This window comes from Oryza glaberrima, chromosome 2 (genome assembly GCF_000147395.1).
Source record: "Oryza glaberrima chromosome 2, OglaRS2, whole genome shotgun sequence".
NCBI classification, from domain to species: domain Eukaryota; kingdom Viridiplantae; phylum Streptophyta; class Magnoliopsida; order Poales; family Poaceae; genus Oryza; species Oryza glaberrima.
This window is the reverse complement of record NC_068327.1, coordinates 28,805,799-28,824,684: the sequence shown is the minus strand read 5'-3', so window position 1 is coordinate 28,824,684 and position 18,886 is coordinate 28,805,799. Positions and strand designations below refer to the sequence as shown.

General features: G+C 47.6%; 3 protein-coding genes across 3 annotated transcripts; 1 reads left to right on the top strand and 2 right to left on the bottom strand.

The window, feature by feature from the left end:
* Window positions 1-4,002: 4,002 nt before the first annotated feature.
* Window positions 4,003-4,887, bottom strand: LOC127761120 (BAG family molecular chaperone regulator 5, mitochondrial). The gene has a single exon (XM_052285345.1). It carries the CDS (start codon window positions 4,728-4,730, stop codon window positions 4,104-4,106), a length of 627 nt encoding a protein of 208 aa, XP_052141305.1. The 5' UTR covers window positions 4,731-4,887; the 3' UTR covers window positions 4,003-4,103.
* A 1,051-nt stretch (window positions 4,888-5,938) lies between these two features.
* Window positions 5,939-8,055, bottom strand: LOC127761119 (anthranilate O-methyltransferase 1-like). The gene is made up of 4 exons (XM_052285344.1): window positions 7,850-8,055; window positions 7,126-7,557; window positions 6,728-6,994; window positions 5,939-6,644 (listed from the first exon to the last, which is right to left on the bottom strand). Exons 1-4 carry the CDS (start codon window positions 7,922-7,924, stop codon window positions 6,276-6,278), a joined length of 1,143 nt encoding a protein of 380 aa, XP_052141304.1. The 5' UTR covers window positions 7,925-8,055; the 3' UTR covers window positions 5,939-6,275.
* A 5,422-nt stretch (window positions 8,056-13,477) lies between these two features.
* Window positions 13,478-13,891, top strand: LOC127762645 (probable E3 ubiquitin-protein ligase ATL44). Its single transcript, XM_052287120.1, has one exon. It carries the CDS (start codon window positions 13,478-13,480, stop codon window positions 13,889-13,891), a length of 414 nt encoding a protein of 137 aa, XP_052143080.1.
* Window positions 13,892-18,886: the final 4,995 nt, after the last annotated feature.

Here is an 18,886-nt window from a genome sequence, read left to right as displayed (position 1 = left end):
AATTAGCACCGTAGAAAAAGGACGGGCAGAGAGCTCAACATGGTCTACGGCCGAGAAAACGATGACAGTTGATGGGATCAATCTAGTGGATAAGGATAAAAATAACTGGAGTGCTAAATGAGTTGGGTTTTCAGTTTTTCACCCGATATCTATAAAAGGACAAACGGGCGAAGGCTGCACCCGCTAGGCTTTCCCCGATATGGGACGATTTTTTAGGATTTTGCAGTAGTGGTAGAAAGAAAGCGACAGCTATGATGATTGGCTCCATCGTTTTGCTACCTGCCTTTTTATCCTCAGAACCTCGATGACATGTGGGCCCGGTTCTCGGGGCCCACCTGGCACTGCAGTTGGAGGCACTTCTATAGGGTGGATTGGAATGGCGGCTGGCGTCCGCGGCCGCTTTCCTTTTCCTTTCCTTGTAAAGCTATCCTGCTTTCCTTGCTCCCTCTGGTTGTCACGTTGTGTCATTGTGTGTTCCATTGTCTCTCCTAAAATGCGATTATATATACAGTACAATGTAAAATACTGCGTATGTAATACTTTATCAATTACACGAGGGACGTATATGTTACTACCCATATACAAGTAACAAAACACACGCCTAATTAAGTTGTAATTCTACATTAACTTTTTGTTAGCATGTTTTTCAAACTACTAAACAATGAAACTTTCTAAGTCCCATTAGTTGCTCAGAGCCAAAATTTAAATTTAAATTTAAATTTAAATTTTAAAAAATAATTTTGAAGTTGATTTTAAATACATTTAACGTAGTTCTTTTCTTATATTGACTTTTAAGTTACTAAGAACATATATATAAATTTTAACCATAAATTAATTTTGTTCCTTAATAAACTATTTCAGTTTGTTAGAAAAATATAGTCAATCAATAAGTACCTCTATATAGAAGTTGTTCTAAAATAGCAAATAAATTTATTTCAAATTCGTAATAATTAAAACACAATTAATCATAGGCTATTTCCGTACCGTTACTTAGGTTGTGTTTAGATGGAGGGGTGTAAAGTTTTAGCGTGTCACATCGGATATATAGACACACATTTGAAGTATTAAACGTAGTCTAATAACAAAATAAATTACAGAATTCGCATGTAAAACTACAGGACGAATTTATTAAGCCTAATTAATCCGTCATTATGAAATGGTTACTGTAGCGCCACATTGTCAAATCATGGCGCGGTTAGGCTTAAAAGATCCGTCTCGCAATTTACGTACAATCTGTGTAATTAGTTATTTTTTCGTTTATATTTAATACTCTATGCATGCGTTCAAATATTCGATGTGGCAGAGTGTAAAATTTTGCCAAGAGATCTAAACAGGGCCTTAATCTTAATTGTTTATTAATCTCGAACGTAGACAATTTCTCAAAGATGCGGATAGCCGGATACCAGCAACAAATTTAGCAGGATAACGTATTTACTTGTATGCGCATGAGCTCATCATTCTGACCGGCCGGGCCATGTTGATCATCGATCATGCATTATATTGGCTGATGACCTCCCTTATCCAATCAACACGTTACACGTGCATCATCAATCTCCTGCTAATTATATTTAACTACGTACAGTACATCTATGTGATGATTGATGTCCTAGTAGAGGGAGTCCTGGATCAGTTGGCAGAGGAGCTAGCGTAATTAAGCCATGCATAGATGCAAGGTTGCTTCGCTGACTGACTAATCCTGTGCTTATCAGTTGATGATACGAAACTACTACGACTTGAAGGGCCAACTGTACCGTGTCAACTCCGGTTACTTCTCTAAGCACTCCTTAAAAATTTTCTTTTCTTTAGCTTGCTCTGCCGTGCTGTTTGGTTTGTTTGACCCTAGGCATTAAACAGATGCCTAGCCTAACCAGAGATGTTTGATTCCCTTCATCTATCTACTCTAGTGATTTCATTTCATGATGATTACCCTGATGAGTTACTGATTGACAGGGATGAAAATTTTATAGGCCAACTTGTCTCGAATGCCTCCACTAATCGCCAATTAGCAGGGCAGATAATCTCCCCAACAACCAACACAATCATGATGCACTGATGCACGGTCTGAAGCTGCATGGACTGGACCACTCTTGTGCGTATGTTCAGTTCTGCACTTCTGCTATCGCATCTGAATCTGAATCTGAATCTGAATCTGCCTACAGTGTGCAGCTGCTCTACCTCACGTCCTCACCCGGCAGCATCGGCAGCAGGCCCCTGCATTTGTATGTGAATCCAGGACAAGCTTCCAAGCGTTTGCTTATCAAAGAAGCTGCAATCTATCCATCCATACATATGCAGTTGAACGTCGCATTCCTCCTGTGCTTTCTTCGAAAAGGCGATAAGTCGCGCTCCGTTGCGTCACCGATGCCTCGCGGCTCCATTGCTGCGCCACAGGCTTGATTCTCCCTCTAGCTTCCGGTACATCTTTACGCAAGTGTCATCGTCTCAAAAGGCAAAGGACCACACGATCCGAAACGTAAGAACACATCGGACCACAAACACTAGTACTACTCTTCAATTTTCTCTCTTGTTATATAGTACTGTACAGCACTGATGCTCAGTGCAAGATGATGTATAATTGGTATTCTTGCTTCTGATGTACACACCATTTGTACAGGTTGCAGAGGCTTGCTGTACTCCATTTACCTACGCTGGATCAACAGTTCTTGATTCGATAGAAAAAGAACGGAAAGCAATTGCACTGAATATGCTTTCTCAATGATGATGAATTTTTTTCCGAATATACTTTCTCAATGATGATGAATTTTCCTTTTGGGAAGTACATTAACAACTACTCCATCCGTTTCACAATGTAAATCATTCTACCATTTCTCATATTCATATTGATGTTAATAAATCTAGACATATATATCTATCTAAATTCATTCACATCAATATGAATGTGGAAAATGCTAGAATGACTTACATTGTAAAACGGAGAAAGTACGCAGAAACAGAAATGGCACAACACAAGTGGACTGGTGGAACACTGGAAATGATGCGGATCAAAACAACTTCAGGGAACGAGAGAAAACATACCCAAGATTACTTTGGTGGTAGCTGGTTGCCTGGATGGGTATAGTGACAGGGAAAAAGGAATGTACTGGGTGGTTGTTGATGAACGTGAGACAATTCCAGGATATATGGATTAACTGAAGAACGGAGAAATTACCCGTTGAACTGGCCAATTGGGTAGTTGTCTCTTCCAGCTAGCTATAGAACAAAGGGAATCAGCTCGGTTTATTTCTCGCTGGTTTTGTAGTTCTGACAAAATCTGTTGGACATCAATCCACTCTAATCGTACATTTCATTGAGGCGCATAAAGATGAGTTGGGTACTTGGGTTAGACTTAGAGAGAGAACTGGAAAAGGAGTTCAGGGACTTTACTTGGGCTCGCTCCTCGCGGACGGTAGTTGTGAGGTGTGGGCCGAGATTAAGGCCCATCCTCGAGAATGGACTCGTCCCTACCTCCTGACTACCATTCAAATACGGTACACTACTGACTGGACAATTTTTTTGAGAACTTTGAACTTCGCCAGAACATCAACGAAATGTACGATGAGAGTGGAATAATATCCAACAATTTTTGTCAGAAATACAGAACCAGCACTCAGCAGGGAGGATAAGGGTGTGTTTAGTTCACATCAAAATTAGAAATTTGGATAAAATTGGAACGATGTGACACAAAGTTGGAAATTTGTGTGTGGGAAAGTTTTGATGTGATGAAAAAGTTGAAAGTTTGAATAAAAAGTTTAAAACTAAACTCGGCCCTAGCTGATTCCCTTTTTCTTCCAGAGCTGGAAGAGAAGAGTTCAGATTGCAAATGTTCAGAACTACAGACTGGATAAATAAACCTACCCAATTAGCCAGTTCTTCTGGATAGAAGTAGATTGCAAATGTTCAGATATGTAAGATTCAAAACAAGCATGTTGTTAATCCGTTATTTACTATGTTACGTGATTGTTCATAGCATTATACTACACCACTTTAATACTTTATAGGTACACACCAACAGAATACGTGTATATACTCCGTATAAAACTGCCATCCGAACATATTTCCCAACAAATTCGGTTGCATACACTTTTGACAGTTTACACCACTTGCTACACTCCCCCGAAAAATCTCCTCCAGCACGGACTCCTCACCACCTCCTCCTCCACCTCCACCGCCGCCGGCGGCGGTGGCGGCGCAGCCGGCGACTCTCCCCAGATCCCCTCGAGGACCTGATCCAGGCTGGCGGGGACCCCGCACGTGTCGGCGGCGTCGGGCGCGGCGAGCACGGCGTCGAACACCTCCTGCAGCCCCACCACGCGGCGGGTCACGGCGCGGCGCGCCTCCCGCACGGCCGGGTAGTACCCCGGGACGGCGTCGAGGCGGAGCAGCACGGCCATGAGCGCCTCCGAGAACCGCGCCCGCTCGCGCTCGTCGCCGCGGACGGCGTCCACGGTCTCCTGCCTCCGGAGCAGCCGCTCCAGCCGCGTCGCCTCGTCGTCGGCGCCGCGGACGGCCGCGGCGTGCCTCCTCACCAGGTGCCCCCGGAACGCGGCCTGGATCCTGGCCGCCGCCGCGTCGTCCGGCGGCCGCTCCGGGCCCGGGGTGGTAACCGGGATCCGCACGGTGGTGGGCCTGTGGGTGTCGGTGCTACCAGTACCCTTGTAGCTGGAGTACTCCCCCTCGCCGCCGCCGGCGAAGAAGAAGTGGGAGGTGGAGGTGTAGTGGTAGGAGCCCATGGCGCCCCAAACCTGTGCTTTGCCAATAGTACTATCTGGAATCTGGATGCTGCGCAGCGGCGAGCTCGCGTCTTTGGGAAAAGACGGGGGCGTGTGCTTTCATTGCTTCGCGTACAGGTACAGCGGCTTCACCACATGATTTTGCTTTTTTTGTGCGATTTGGAACGGATGGATGGTTTCGTAGATCAGGGCGTGTTGGGCGTGTTTTACGATAAAATTAAAAGTTTGATTGGAATTGAAACGATGCGATCGAAAAGTTAAAAATTTATGTGTGTAGGAAAGTTTTGATGTGATAGAAAAGTTAAAGTTGAAAGTTAAAAGAAAAAAAAGTTTGAAACTGAACTCGGCCTGAGTTGGAGGAGTGCGCTTATTAGCCAAAGCAGTGCGGCCGAGACGCCGAGTCGCCGACACAATCCACCAACAGTCGAATCCACCGAAAGAGACCCTGGAGCTCTCCAGAAACGTGATCTAGACGAGCCCCCACCGAATGCGACGGAATCAACCGCGCGCGGGCGCACGCGAGATGCATCATTTAGATCATTGCATCTGGATACCTGCTGATCTGCGCACCACCATGGCCGAAGTTTCAGGAGCCGATAAATGTTTTGTCCTCGCCGCGTTGTTGTTGACTCGAGCCACCACGGGTAGTTTTTGTTTGCTGCAACAACGGTGAGTGACTGACTAACACATGGTTTCTAACGTTTTCTCCATGCATTTGTTTTCGAACTCTCACTAATAAACCATTAATATATCTAATAAATAACGTTAAAACACAGCATCAATTTTTGGGAAAGTAATGCACCATCAACATTCAAGCCCACGGCTCCAGGGCTCACCGGCGCAGGCTTCCATCTAAGGATCTGGCAGCCCTCAAATTTCTTCACTGGTTTTTACTTTCGAATAAGTTCACTTTAGATCCCTCAATTTATCATCCAGGTTATAATTAGTCTCTAAACCGAAATACCAAGTATAACTCATCCCTCAACTCATAATACCGTGTCAACTTTAGTCCCTCGATGGTATAGTGGCCGGTTTTTGCTAACATGACGAGTGGAGCCTACATGTTAGCAGCGAACTCTTCATTCTCCTCTCCCTCTCGCTACTCCTCTCCCTACATGTCAGCGGTCAAACTTAAAGAAGTTTGACTAGAAAAAAAACAAACGACTTATAATATGAGACAGAGAGAGTGCAAAGTATAAAGTTAACATATAGCTTGGAAAAAAAATCCAAGTGATTGATAAGCAAGATTTTAGAGAAATCGTACTTTTCAATCAAGATAGAAATAATTAGATTAATTTTCTACCCATATAAACACAACTTAAGATACATGCCCGCGTATTCGCGTGGGCTAGTTCATTTTACTTTTACTGACTCACGCACACATCGCATTTAACTTACAACGACAAACGACTCAAAGCTAGACAAAGGCTATGGCAGACCCAATTTGCAGAGCAGCTGGGTGATCAATCGGTCCCCAACAACACACACTGGCACGCTACTTATAAAATGCAACATCGTGTACCACGAGCCGACGAACGGATAGGTTCAGCGTCTTGCCTTCAAGGAGAGCACAATGACAGGGTACTTGGTCTTCACCTGCTCGAGGTGCTGTGCTACGTTCCGCGCGTACATGTCGAACAGGTCGTCCACTATGCACCTCCCGAAATGACGAGCGATGAGGGGCTCGAGCACGGCCCTGATGCACCTGGCGACGTTGACGCCGCTCCGAACGCTGTCCAGCGTCGCCACGTCGTCGTCGTCACTGTCGTCCTGTGGATCCCAGTTGGATTCGAAGAGCTGGATGTGGCTTATGTCGAACAGCCCGCTCTGCCTGATCACTGCCTTCACTTCGTCCACCGATGGCGAGTAGAACGGCAGGTTGAAGCTGTCCAGCTTCTCCTCCTCCACACGTCCCTGCATATTAGCAACAAGATCAATCAAATGTGTTCGTCTCAGTACTACATAGAGTGACTGGTTCAATGTGTTTGTATATATACCTCTTGGACTAGGGACTGGAGAGCTTGGGCAAGAAGCCCATACATGTAGCTCACTTCGCCGCGGAGCACGTCCATGTTCTTCCTGCCCAGGAACGTCAGCACCATCTGGCCGCCGGAGACGAGCTCGTCGTGGCGTAGCGCCAGGAACTGCGAGAAGTCCTCCTGGAACTGCCTCTGGTACAGCTTGACCACCGACGGCGGCGTGGTCTCCCAGATGTACATGTTGCCCGCGTTCAGCACCTCACCGCTCGCTAGCTTGTCAGGCACCTGGATGTATGTTCTCATGTCAGTAAGAATCGAACGCAGGAGTTTCTCTCAACTCGTCACGGGAAATGAGTTACGTATAGCTAGCTCGATCATCATTTTCTTTTCCTAACTTTTGCACTGTGTTTAATTACCTTGGAGCGCCACATGAGGCAGTAGGAGGAGTGGAAGAGGTGGACGGAGCGGTCGGGGAAGAGCCTGGTGTAGAAAGAGCCCGGCAAGCCGGCAATGTAGTAGGGAGGCAGAGCCTTCCCAAACTCCTTCTCGGCGAGCTTCTTGAACAGCTCGAGGGACTGGAACACGAGGTTGAAGTCGTTGCCGGGGAGGTCGTTGAGGAAGAACTGGACGTCCGCCACCAGCGAGGACTTGTGGTCGCATGATGAGCGGTTGGCCACCGCGCTGAGCACCTCGGAGACGACGAGGAGAGTGTTGGGCCCCGACGAGCAGCCGAGGTCGGCCACCACCATCTTGCCGCCTGCAGGCGCGCGGGAGAGGCCGGAGAGCGACGCGTGAGCTTCCTCGACGGCCTTGTGAAGCAGCGGCCTCGTCTTCAGGATGGCCTTCTCCTGAACAACATGTCAAGCAAAATCAAGCATGCATTAGCTTCATTCGGTATACCAGACGTGTGCAACATTAGTTGTGTTGGTTACTTCCTTCATTTCATAATGTAAGGCTTTCTAGCATTATCTACATTCATATAAATGTTAATAAATCTAGACACATATATATCTAGATTTATTAAAATCTATATGAATGTGAGCAATGCGATAAAGTCTTACATTGTGAAACGGAGGAAGTAATTGCATGCATGTGATTTGTTTGATCACACGGATTTTACAGTAGAAAGGGACTGCATACTTGAAGCCTTGAGTTGGCGGCGTAGCTGGTCTCGCCGTCGCCCCGGCTCATGTGGAGGTCCTGCTCTACCTTCATGGCTAACTACTAGCTAGAGCTAGCTGATCAAGACTAACGGGTAGCTTGCTCTGGAGAGACCAGGTTAACTAGCTAGGTAGTAATTCGTTACAATATATGGCTTTTGTTCGCTGTGGCTCTTTGCAGCTGAAGAGCACGAGTACTTGTCAATTTATAGGGCCAGCAGGTTGTGTTGGCGGTTAATAAGTCCATTACAAGTACGTACAATTTCTGTGACTTGTTTCTCTCAGCCTTGGTCGGGGCCGGGTGGTCTCGTCGACGCGCGTCGTCTTGTTTCACGCTAGCTCATGCATAACATGTGCTTCATCAGTCGACAGTCATCACTGCTCATCAATGTGTAACGCACTCACGCTCACTATGAACAAAAGAAAAAAGATAAATCCAACTTATGAACAGCACTAATACTATATTAACGCTCACATTTATCTCTTTTCCCCCTCAATGTGTAAAAAACCTGAAAAATATATACTCTACACTGTCACATTTATTCATAATTTGAATGTGTAGAGTATGGAGCTAGAGAGGAAGAAAGAGATGAGTATTTTATTAAGTTACCACGTCATTCGCCACGGGGAAGTGCGATGTTGGATAGCCAAACCAGAACCACATGAATTGGAGTTTCAAAAAAAAAAAAAAGAACCACATGAATTGGGGAGCGGGGGGTGTAAATGTACGGATTGAATGGAAGGTGAGGTGTGTAATTTACCTAATTTCGTAGTTGTTGGATGTTACAACGTACTTTTACAATAATTGTGAAGGTAAATGAGATTAAACTCTACTTATTTATTCCGAACTTGTTTATAAACTATAGGGAATTACATAGAAATTAAGATGAGTAGTTGAAGAAAGTGCTTCCTGAGTCCATACTTCAACGTCTCACATTAAGATCTACATGGGTTCTCTCCATCACTCCAATCACCCTCGTTCTTTGCCTCCATCATCCTCACCAGATGCAATGAGGGAGGGGATCTGTCTCTCGTCTAATTTTAATAAGCTCTTAAGGTTTGTGTTGAATAAAGTCTTTAGCAATTAGATCTATTAAGTCATTTAAGGGTTTGTCTACCATGATTTTTCATGGAGTTAGGGTTGGTCATAGTCTTTTTTTTTTTGTTAAAACAACCCGCACAAGATAGTGCAACGTTTGTATTGATATAGTAGAAATAAAATACAAGTCTATAGTCCTAGAAGACTATAGTCAAGAAAAAGAAAAATACAACCAAACCACGCATCTACGTCTGATCGATCTTGCCGCTAAAAAATAAAACACGCACACAACACCCCTAAGGAATGGATCTTCTAACGACGCCTCCAAGAAGGAAATGGCGCCAAGAATGCCGCCGCTGCCCATCCTAGAGAATCAGGATGTGGTTTTCACCTAAAAAACCACTCGGAGAGGAAAAAAAAACGCAACAAGGACCCAAGGAGAATGCGGCGCCCGCAGGCGTCGCCATAGCCATCCTGAAGGCTAGATCTTCGCCCATATTTTCCCTACTCTCCCAGGTTATTGAGTGCCTGTTAGTTTTGACAGTCACCACTAGCTAATCCTCTTCAACGCACAGCCACCACGCCGACGCCTTGTCGCCGGCCGGCTATCAAAGTAGGATCTCGACCTCCGGTGTGCTCCAGATCCATCCACATGGGTGGGTTGGAGAAGAAGATGGTGAGAGAGAAGAATGGATCCCCTCTCCCCTGTACTAGCCCGTCCAACGTGGCCATCTTGCGACGGCAAGCCGCCACTGCAAGAGTACTAACGCTTGGAAAGGAGCTCGCCGTAGCCTTCAAGGACCACTTCATCCTCGACCAAGCTACCCATGTCTCTCCAACGAGTCGCCTGATCGCATCGTTGTCGCGTCTGTCCTCCTACCGCAGTAGCCTCGCCGCCGCATCACCCTAGGCCTGGCATGCTCCCACCCCGACAGGCTCGCCGCCACACCGCTCCAACCTCCGCGTCGGCCTCACCACCTCTGCAGCGCACTCTCCTCGTGCCTTGCTGGCCTCTCGCCGCCGGTCGTGCTCCTCCGTGCCACGACAACTTCCCCTCGGGAGCTCCACCACAAGCCTCCTCTCTGCATGCGCCTCGTTGGCCACCCACCGCCGGCCATGCGCCTCGTACTAAGCCAGTCTTCCTTTGGGAGCCCCACACCCAGCAGTCGCTGCCCGCTTCCCCCCATCCCCGTTGTCGTCTCCACCTTCCTCCAAACATTGGCAATTGCCCTTCGTCGACGCAGTGTTACCGCGCTGAGACGTTGCATCGCTGCTGAAATTGGATATGGGAGCACCAGATCTGGCACCATTACCACCACCTTCGCTTCCGCGGCCGCCCTCCACAGTCGTCCATGCATCTGCCTTGAGGGGCATCAGATCCGACTTGCCCTTTCCGTGTCTGGCCGCCAGGGTCCGGCTACCGCCGTGCACCACTTCATCCTCCCACGCTGAGGACGGGCCTCGTCAGGTCTTCTTGTCTCTACAGCCGCCTTCCCAGCTGGCTGCTCCGCCTTCCCAGCTGGCCGCTCGACTTTCCGACGGCGAACTCCGACGGAGGCGAGGTGTCAAGGTTGGGTGGGAGGTGGCGGCACGGGCGGCTAGGGTTTCGCTCCCGAGCCACTCGCATGAGAGCGATGCGAAGGCTTCAGTTCTATCTATGCGACTCTTTTTTGTCATAGTCTTTTGTTTTTATTTTCTATTTCTATGTTGTTGTCTACTTTGTTTGCAAGAATCTAACCAGAGACATAGGAATATTTGTTTATCGGCTTGCTGATTATATAACATGTATTGCTTCATTACTAATTTTAAATTTTATAATTTTCAAATGTTGGAAAAAACCAAAAAAGAAAGAGTATATGACATTTCCAATTACATGTTTTATTTAATATGACATACTTCGTAGAATATAAGCTCGATCAATCCAATCAACAATGATCTTTCTGGTTAATATGGAAGCTATGATTTATAATCTTGATTGGTTAGCGAATTTCGAGCTGTATCGATACGTTGATTTTCACAGTTTCCAAATGAATTTTAAAAAGTCAAAACAAAACCCCCATTCGATATCTAAGCATGCTCGAGATGTTCAAAATTCACAAAAATCGTTTGGAATTAATAAAGATTGTGAACACTGGTGCAAGCTCCCGCAAAGTGCTACTCCAATTTAGTAGCATTGGTATGGATGCAGGTCCTCTGCAGTACTGCATGTGCAGTATTGCTCACTGACATGTGGGCCCCACAACCCCTTGAGCCCAGATGTCAGTGAGCAGTACTGCACGAGCAGTACTGCACTTGCAGTACTACAGAAGATCTCAATTGCATGGGTATAGATGTGGGAGAAAAATAGACTTAAGCAGATAGGTCACCTAGTAAGATATTACTTAGTTCCTTGTCTCTATACTGTGCGAGAGTCACAGAGTTGTTCGTCTTTTGGTCTTTTGGTCTATTTGGTTCAGCTTTCTTTGAGCTTGTGAAAGAAAAACGTGAGCACACGAGTCACATCACACGCCCCCATCTTTCAGTCCTTTCATGTGCTTGGCTCCCCGCATCTTTCAGCCATTTCCTTTCGTCCTAGCCTCCTGGCATATCGTCCTAGGCTGACTTGCTCGGCCGCCGCCCGTACAGCCCAAATACTCGGCCAGTCGGCCTGGCAAATGAAATATGCTTGCTTGTTGAATTGAAATTGCGCTTGAGTTGTATGCGTGGTGAAAAACACGTGTTCTCTCACTATGCTTACGCCTATCTTGTCAGGAGGCAGGCACGTAACTTTGCTTAGTTTCGCTTGTCGCAGTCTGCTTATTAGTGTCATTCTCGCTCCATTCCCAATCGATCTTCATATATGATTTGTGCATCAATACCAAGACAATCATGTGTAGCACTTAATCAGCATCGAAAATATGCATTAGCGTTTCGTATCCGTGAATGTAACGCCATCAATTTTGCATGCCGTGTGGCTGGCCAATCAGTTGTGAGCGTATTAAATCGATGCATGCAGCGGCTCCTAATCAGTTCTGCATGCCGCATAGCCTAACCAATCAGATGCATGCAGTGTTCGTTAGGAAGTGTCATTAACGTCCTTCCCGGGATTTTCATCTCCTCCCCACCGTAATGCACGATCAAAATGGAATTATTATTTTTTTGCAATACGATGATCAAAAGGGAACGGAGGGAGTACTTGCTTATTAGTGTCATACTGTACATGACCTCCTATCCCCAACAACCGTCTCCGTGTATTACCGTTGTATGCTACTCTTTTCTAATATATTGACGTGCAAAATTTCTGCACATTCGTGAAAAAAAACACACGTCCTTGATGATAAGAGCAAGTTCAATAGTATAGCCAACTACTGGCTCCAATTCATCTATAGCCAATCTAATACCTATTCATACAATAGTTACATACTACACTATCAATAACTGGTCCCACCTGTCATACACACATTGCGTCTTGGAGTCCGTACTACAGCTGGCTATAAGTCTGTAGCCCGCTGCACTTCTCTCTCTTCATTTATCTCCTTAAAATATATTTGTAGCTAGTTTATAGCCTGCTATTATACCTGCTCTAACAGAGAGGCCAGAATGTTCGGGCCTGATCCCCACGAGGCCAATGTGTGTCAACATGCTGTAGCTGAAAGCCTGAAATCAACAATGCCTTGCACGCGTTGTCGAGCAACCTGGACGCGTGCGCCGCTTGTGCAACAGTGCAAGTCGGTTTCGGACTCACCGCGCGCCATGCGGTTGTTGACTGTTGTGAATGGGGGTAGAAATCGCCCGCGTAGCAGCCGCGCGAAGCCACGGCGAGCTAGCGCGCGCGGCCGCGGCCGCGGAACCCGCCGTGCGTGTGCGCTTCGCCGGATGGTAGCGTTCATGCGCGTGAAACCGCTGACCTTGGGTTCCATCACCCACGCGACCTTGGCCGGCCGTACACTGGCTGCGCACGCATCACTTCCCGTCCGCGATTGGAAAAAGAACGCACAAAAGTCCCTCAACTTGTCAACGAGTTATAAAATTGTGTCCTAACCACAAAAATATACGACATTCCTTAACTTACAAAACCGTCAACTTTAGATCCTTTTATGGTTTTGATCCCGGTTTTATCCGATGTGGCAGCTGAGCCAGCATGGAACCCACGTGGACCCCACATGTCAGTGTGTCCACGTCAACACCTACTCTCTTTCCCCTCTTCACTTTCTATGTTTCTCCTTCCTTCCTCCCTCTCGCTTTCTGCTTTCACACAGGCACGGCACTAGGGTTGGCGCCCACGGTGGCGCGCGCGGCCAAAGGGTGGTGCGGCTGGCGACGGTGGCTCCCAGGGATCTTAGCTTCCCCAGGTGGCGGCACGCGGGTTCGGAGCGGCACGAGCTCGCCGGCCTCCCCGCACCCCTCGTGTGGGTCAGCTGGAGGGGCGAGGCAGGAAAGGGCGGCCGGCGACGGGTTGGGCGCAGGCGGGCGCCGCAATGATGGGCACAGAGGTGGAAACAGGCACCGTGGTAGCCGTTGGTGAGCTTCTTAGAGGCAACAGACAAGCAATGGAGGAGCGGGAGGACCTCGACGGTCGAACCCGAAGCCATGAAAGGCCTGCACCAAGATCGATTCAACGGCGCCGCCATCAAGTTGCTGTTGTCGGCGATGGCGGTGCACGGCTACGGCGGCGGGGGAGGCGGAGGAGACGACACCGCCACACGCGTCTGCACCGTGTGCCTGCTCGAGTTTGCCGACAGCGACGAGCTCCGCACGCTACCGCTCTGCGCGCACTCGTTCCACATGGACTGCGTAGATGTTTGGCTCCGTGCGCACGCCTCATGCTCGCTCTGCCACAACGCCATCGCACTCCCATCCCCGGTGTGCGCCGCCTGCGCGTGTGCTAGAGCCTCGATGACCTCCTCTTCTTCCACCCTGTCCCGCAACCACTCCACCTCCATGCCCACCGCCGCGGCGCCTGCCTGCTCCCGACCCGCCGCCGCCGCGTTGCCCCTTCTCTAGTGTTGCCGATGTCGCGCCACCGCACCGCCCGTCGCCAGCTGCCCTTTCCCACATCACCCCACCGCCCGGCCCGTATGAGAAGAAAACTGGGAGAGAGAGAGAAGGAAGGGAGAGAAGAGAGGAAAGAGATGATGATGACGTGGTCACCCTGACGTATGGAGCCCACATGGGTTATATACTAAGTCAGCTGTCACGTCAAACAAAACTAGAGTCAAAACTATCGAGGGTTCTAGTTTGCACTGGTTTTATAAGTTGAGGGATGCGTTGTATCCGATTTTACGGTTGGAGGACGATTTTGTAACTCGATGACAAATTGAGGGAACTTCGGTGCACTTTTTTCGTCCGCGATTCGCAATCTCCCATGGGTCGTGATGGGAGCGTTGGGCTATAATCCCTACCTGGCTGTTCTCTCGTGTGGGCTTACCATCGCATAAGGCCGGCTTGTTTCCTTTGGTTTGCGTTGTCAATGGTAGCCGGCCCAGTTATTGCCCGGTTGGCCGGTTATCGACGACGACGAATAGCGCAAAAGTCAAGCCATAATTCGATAGATTTTGATGAAATTTCTGTGAAATTTGTTGATAACCAATCCGTTATCGTGATAAGTGTGGTGTTATCGCGGTAGTAGCAACATAATTCCTTCTCTCTTTTCGCGTGCTCACCGTTCCTCGGTGGGATAGCCCCTGAAGTCATGAACACGTCGGCGCAGCCCAGCAGCAGAAAGTTCATCTAAGTGGACTCTGGTTGCTATTGAAATCTTTTTTTCTTATAAAAAAACTACAAATACAGACGCTTATAAGTTATAACACGTTCACACTCACCTCATGATGACACATACGTACACCCGCATCTCAGGCGTAGCTTGAGATTAACGAAATCAGCACGAACATCTCACTATCGATGGTATGTCACTTACCACTGAAATAATAATTAGTCGTAAATGCGAGTACTTATATTTTCATCACAAAGAAATATATTTAGTTAAGTTATGTTTACTTCGCGCTACTGAAATCTCATCTAGATATTTTTATGGGCATCGTATTGTAGTAACGGAGTGGAGCACTCAACGTTCGGCTCAGGGCCGTGCACAGGGGTGTGCGGCCCGTGCGACCGACCGTACAGGGCCTGCAAATTTCCAGGGCCTTAAAAAATCAGCCCAACCAAAGAAGGCACATGTATTTGTGTGAGGCTAGAGGTCGAGTCCGCGCGTATCTCCGCGTGGCGACTTCGCGTGCGTGGCGCTTCGTATTCTTAACTTCGAGCCCCGAGGCCCCACAATGTTTTGTATTCTCTTTCGTTTTCGTATCTGTGACTTATTCAATTCATCTCGAGTCTCGACGTCTCGTCTCCTCCGAGCACCAGGCCGCCAGCCGGCTCATCCAATTTCACATTTTCATTCAACTAGCGAATAGCAACTTAGCAACCAACCAAGAAGCAAGGCACTAGGCAGCAAGCCAGCAACATCAACAAACATTCTCCGTTTTCAGTTTGACAGTTTCTAATTATACAAAACAAGAGTTAAAAAATATACTATTCTTGATATATCGTATTTGCTCTGCAGTATATATATTATTTTAGCTATATTTGGTACTTGATTTAGGCCTCACTTAGAGCCTTGTACAGGGCCTACAAATTTGACAGCACGGCCCTGGTTCGGCTGGATCATGACTCATGAGAACTCCGGCTCACCTATTTCAAAACCAGAAAAACAAACCGGCGGTCCGCGTTTGATCTAGGCTGTGTTTAGATCCAAAATTTATATCCAAACTTTCAACTTTTTCCATCACATCAACTTATCATACACACACAAACTTTCAATCACATCGTTTCAATTTTCAACCAAACTTCCAACTTCACAGTGAACTAAACACAGCCCTAATCGCATTCCACCATTCCTATTCGCGACCAGACCACCTGGACCATGCGTAGCGTAGCTCCCTGCCATCCTGCCACTGTTGAGTACCTTGCAGCAGGCAAGCAGCCAATCTGGCAATGCCTCTGTCTGAGCACATCCATCCGATTCAACCTCGACTACTTGTTTCGCATGGATCCAGATTTTTACTTGTTTGGCATGGATCGATCCAGAATTTTTACTTCTAGCCGACGACGACGAGACGGGTCGAGATCGATCTCGTGGTACTACAGTAATTTTGAGGCCGGGAGGCGCTGTGCTGCCGATCAAACCACAAAAAAAAGAAAAAAAAAACGGAGTCAAACCAGGCAACCAACCCGGCAAGCGCGGCGTCTCTCGCCCGTGTGTGCGTGTCTCGGGCGTGATGCGAGCCGCGTTGTGATGCGGGTGGTTGGCGAGATCCCAAACAAGGGAACGCACGACGCGGTCGCTGCGCGCGGCTGCGCCTGCGTGCCGAGGCGACAGACCGACCGACCGATCGATCGAGGCAAGCACGCACGCACGCACGCGAGCAAAACGACAGGCGGGCGTGCGAGCGAGCGGAGCGCCAGCGACGACGACGACGACGACAACCCCTACCGCGATCACTCGTATCGGCCGCCATTGGGTACCATCTCCGCTCTCAGCCTCAACTACTCAAAAGGCATCATCCAATGTACAGTCCTGTGCCTACTGCTAGTCTGAACTCTGAACCATGAGCGTTCGTGAATCCGTTTTGAAGGGGAAAAAACAAGGAGAGCACAAACTCGAGCACCAATGGGGAGCTTTTGAAAAGCTAAAGAACATGGGCAGGGTGCTAAACTCTAAGCTCTAGCCTTGCATAGTTGCATTGTTTTAGGCCAGCATGTGTCCGCGCATCCAAAATTAAGGAACTAGTGGTAGCAATTTACTGGGTAGGGATGGCAATTCTAGTCCGATACCCACGGGTATCCCACCCGATGAGCGTAGGTTTATTTTGTTACCCGTGGACATGTTTGATCCGATACCCAAAATTCTTTTGAGCGCATATAGGTTTTATATTATGCCAGTGGGTAACCCATGTCAGACCTGATATATGTGTCTATTGCTGATTTTGACGCATTCCTATTTCATTTGGTCTCTAATCTCAACATGTACTTATATATACTCAACATATATAGAACTAATCTAAACACAAATGCGTCTTATATATAGAAAATTTTCTGAACCACTTTAAAACAAATGTGTCTGGATATAAAAAAAATACTCAAACCGTTTTCACCCCTAGACAAGGGATATCAAGTCTTAGGCCGGACGTGTTAATGTTCCGTCTATTGTCTGATCCGACCCATTGCCACCTCTACTCTTACGGAGTACTACTCTACCCTAAAAAAGATGAACTGCAGCTATAAATTTAAACACACAGCCACATATCCAAATTCATAACTATGAATTTTTTACGGAGGAGCACTCCTTAGGTACAGTATATTACTCTCCTACTCACCACATCATCCATCAGTCACCACAGTACTAGTCAGAAGGGAGGCAGCACTGTGGCGTGGCACGCCAGACAAATGGGCCGGGCCCCACGCGTCAGCCGGCAGACTGCAGCTCGTAGGTTGTGCTCGTCTAGTAAGCCCGTGTGGTCATCTCCTAATGCTGCTGCAGCGTCTGCATGCGGTGGTGGGCTGGCTGGACTCGAGGAGGACTGGGCAGCAGCGCAGCCGCAGTGCAAGGCAAGGCAATGGCAATGGCAATGCAGATTGCAGAGAGAGCGAGGCAAATGAGGCTGGTCCCTGCCCTGTCTGCGCAAGTACTAATAATCCGACCACAATTTATGGGAAAATCAGACAGCGACGACTGCATGTGCGGATCGTGCGCTAAGTTTTTTTGGTTTTGGTAGGACTCCCATCCACCGTAGTATCAAACTATCAAACAGCCCAAGTACTAGTAGAATATATTGTGCATGTATGTGTAGGACGCGTAGTACCGGTGAGAAAAATGCTCGTGCAGGCAGCAGCGAGGCTGGGGGAGTGATCGCTCTCGCACAGTGACAGTGCCACAGTGGCACGCACACACAGACGCTGACACGCAGCTAGGCAGGCCATTAACGCCTTTGAGAGTTCTCCAGGCGATGGCAGTAAATGGCTAAATGCATGCTGCTGTGTGATGAGCTAGCTAGCGCGCGGGGCTTCAAGGACGAACAGGGGAAGAATTAAATGAACAGATTATGATCGCAAGTGGCAGTGTGATTCCTCCTGGTGTGGTAGCATTGTGGCATGCATGTAGGATGAATATGCAATTCCAGTGAAGGAATATGAAAGTGTTGAAGATGCAGGGATATGGCACAACTACTTAGGAATGAAAGAGGCATTTCTTGCCCCTTGGGCAAAGGACAGCATCCGGAATGCATGGTTAGAGTAGCAGATATATATGCCGCAGCAGAGACAAGATATTCCCAACCCATGCTACAAGAATTTGATCGTAGATTTTGGTATCATGCAGAGTCAGAGATGCTGTGTTCTTTGTTCTTACTATGTCATCACACAGTTTAAAACTTTTTGTTCTTTCGAAAGGAGCTCGAAAAGCTCTTGTGTAAATATGTTGTCCTGCTATGCTACCCAAATGCCAAAGGGCAAACTGTACCCGCCTTGACTCGTGGTACTTGCCGAGAGCCTGTACGCGATGCTGCGTACTGTTTCAGCAGCATGCGAACGAGACGGGCATTAGGATTTCAGTTAGCTACTGTGCACCACTGACCACACTCCTGTCATGGAATATTTACAGCTATAACTAAGCAAGAAGATCGAGTAATTGGCGCACGAAAAAAGAAACATAGAAATCATCACGCTGTTCAGCTTTTGCAGATCACCAACCTCAATTCTCACCACAGGAAAAACGATACAGAGATCAATCGACCAACGCGAGCGACGACTCATCATCCAAAACGCGAGAGGTTATTCACATTTCACAGCGCCCTCTGCAACAATGTCGCCGCAAAGGAAAAAAAAAGAAAAAGCTAAGGCAGCAAAAGAAATCAAGAAAGCTTAAGCTAACACCAAAACGATCGAGAAGTGAACTAATAGCTAGCTAGGAAATGATGATATGTAGTAGTAGCAGTAGTAGAC

Coding starts and splice junctions, on each gene's coding strand:
- LOC127761120 (XM_052285345.1), bottom strand. CDS start 4,730: ATGGGCTCCTACCACTACACCTCCACCTCCCACTTCTTCTTCGCCGGC.
- LOC127762645 (XM_052287120.1), top strand. CDS start 13,478: ATGAAAGGCCTGCACCAAGATCGATTCAACGGCGCCGCCATCAAGTTG.
- LOC127761119 (XM_052285344.1), bottom strand. CDS start 7,924: ATGAAGGTAGAGCAGGACCTCCACATGAGCCGGGGCGACGGCGAGACC. Junction 6,995..7,125: donor GCCTCATGTGGCGCTCCAAG/GTAATTAAACAC, acceptor ACATACATCCAG/GTGCCTGACAAGCTAGCGAG. Junction 6,645..6,727: donor TCCAGTCCCTAGTCCAAGAG/GTATATATACAA, acceptor GCTAATATGCAG/GGACGTGTGGAGGAGGAGAA.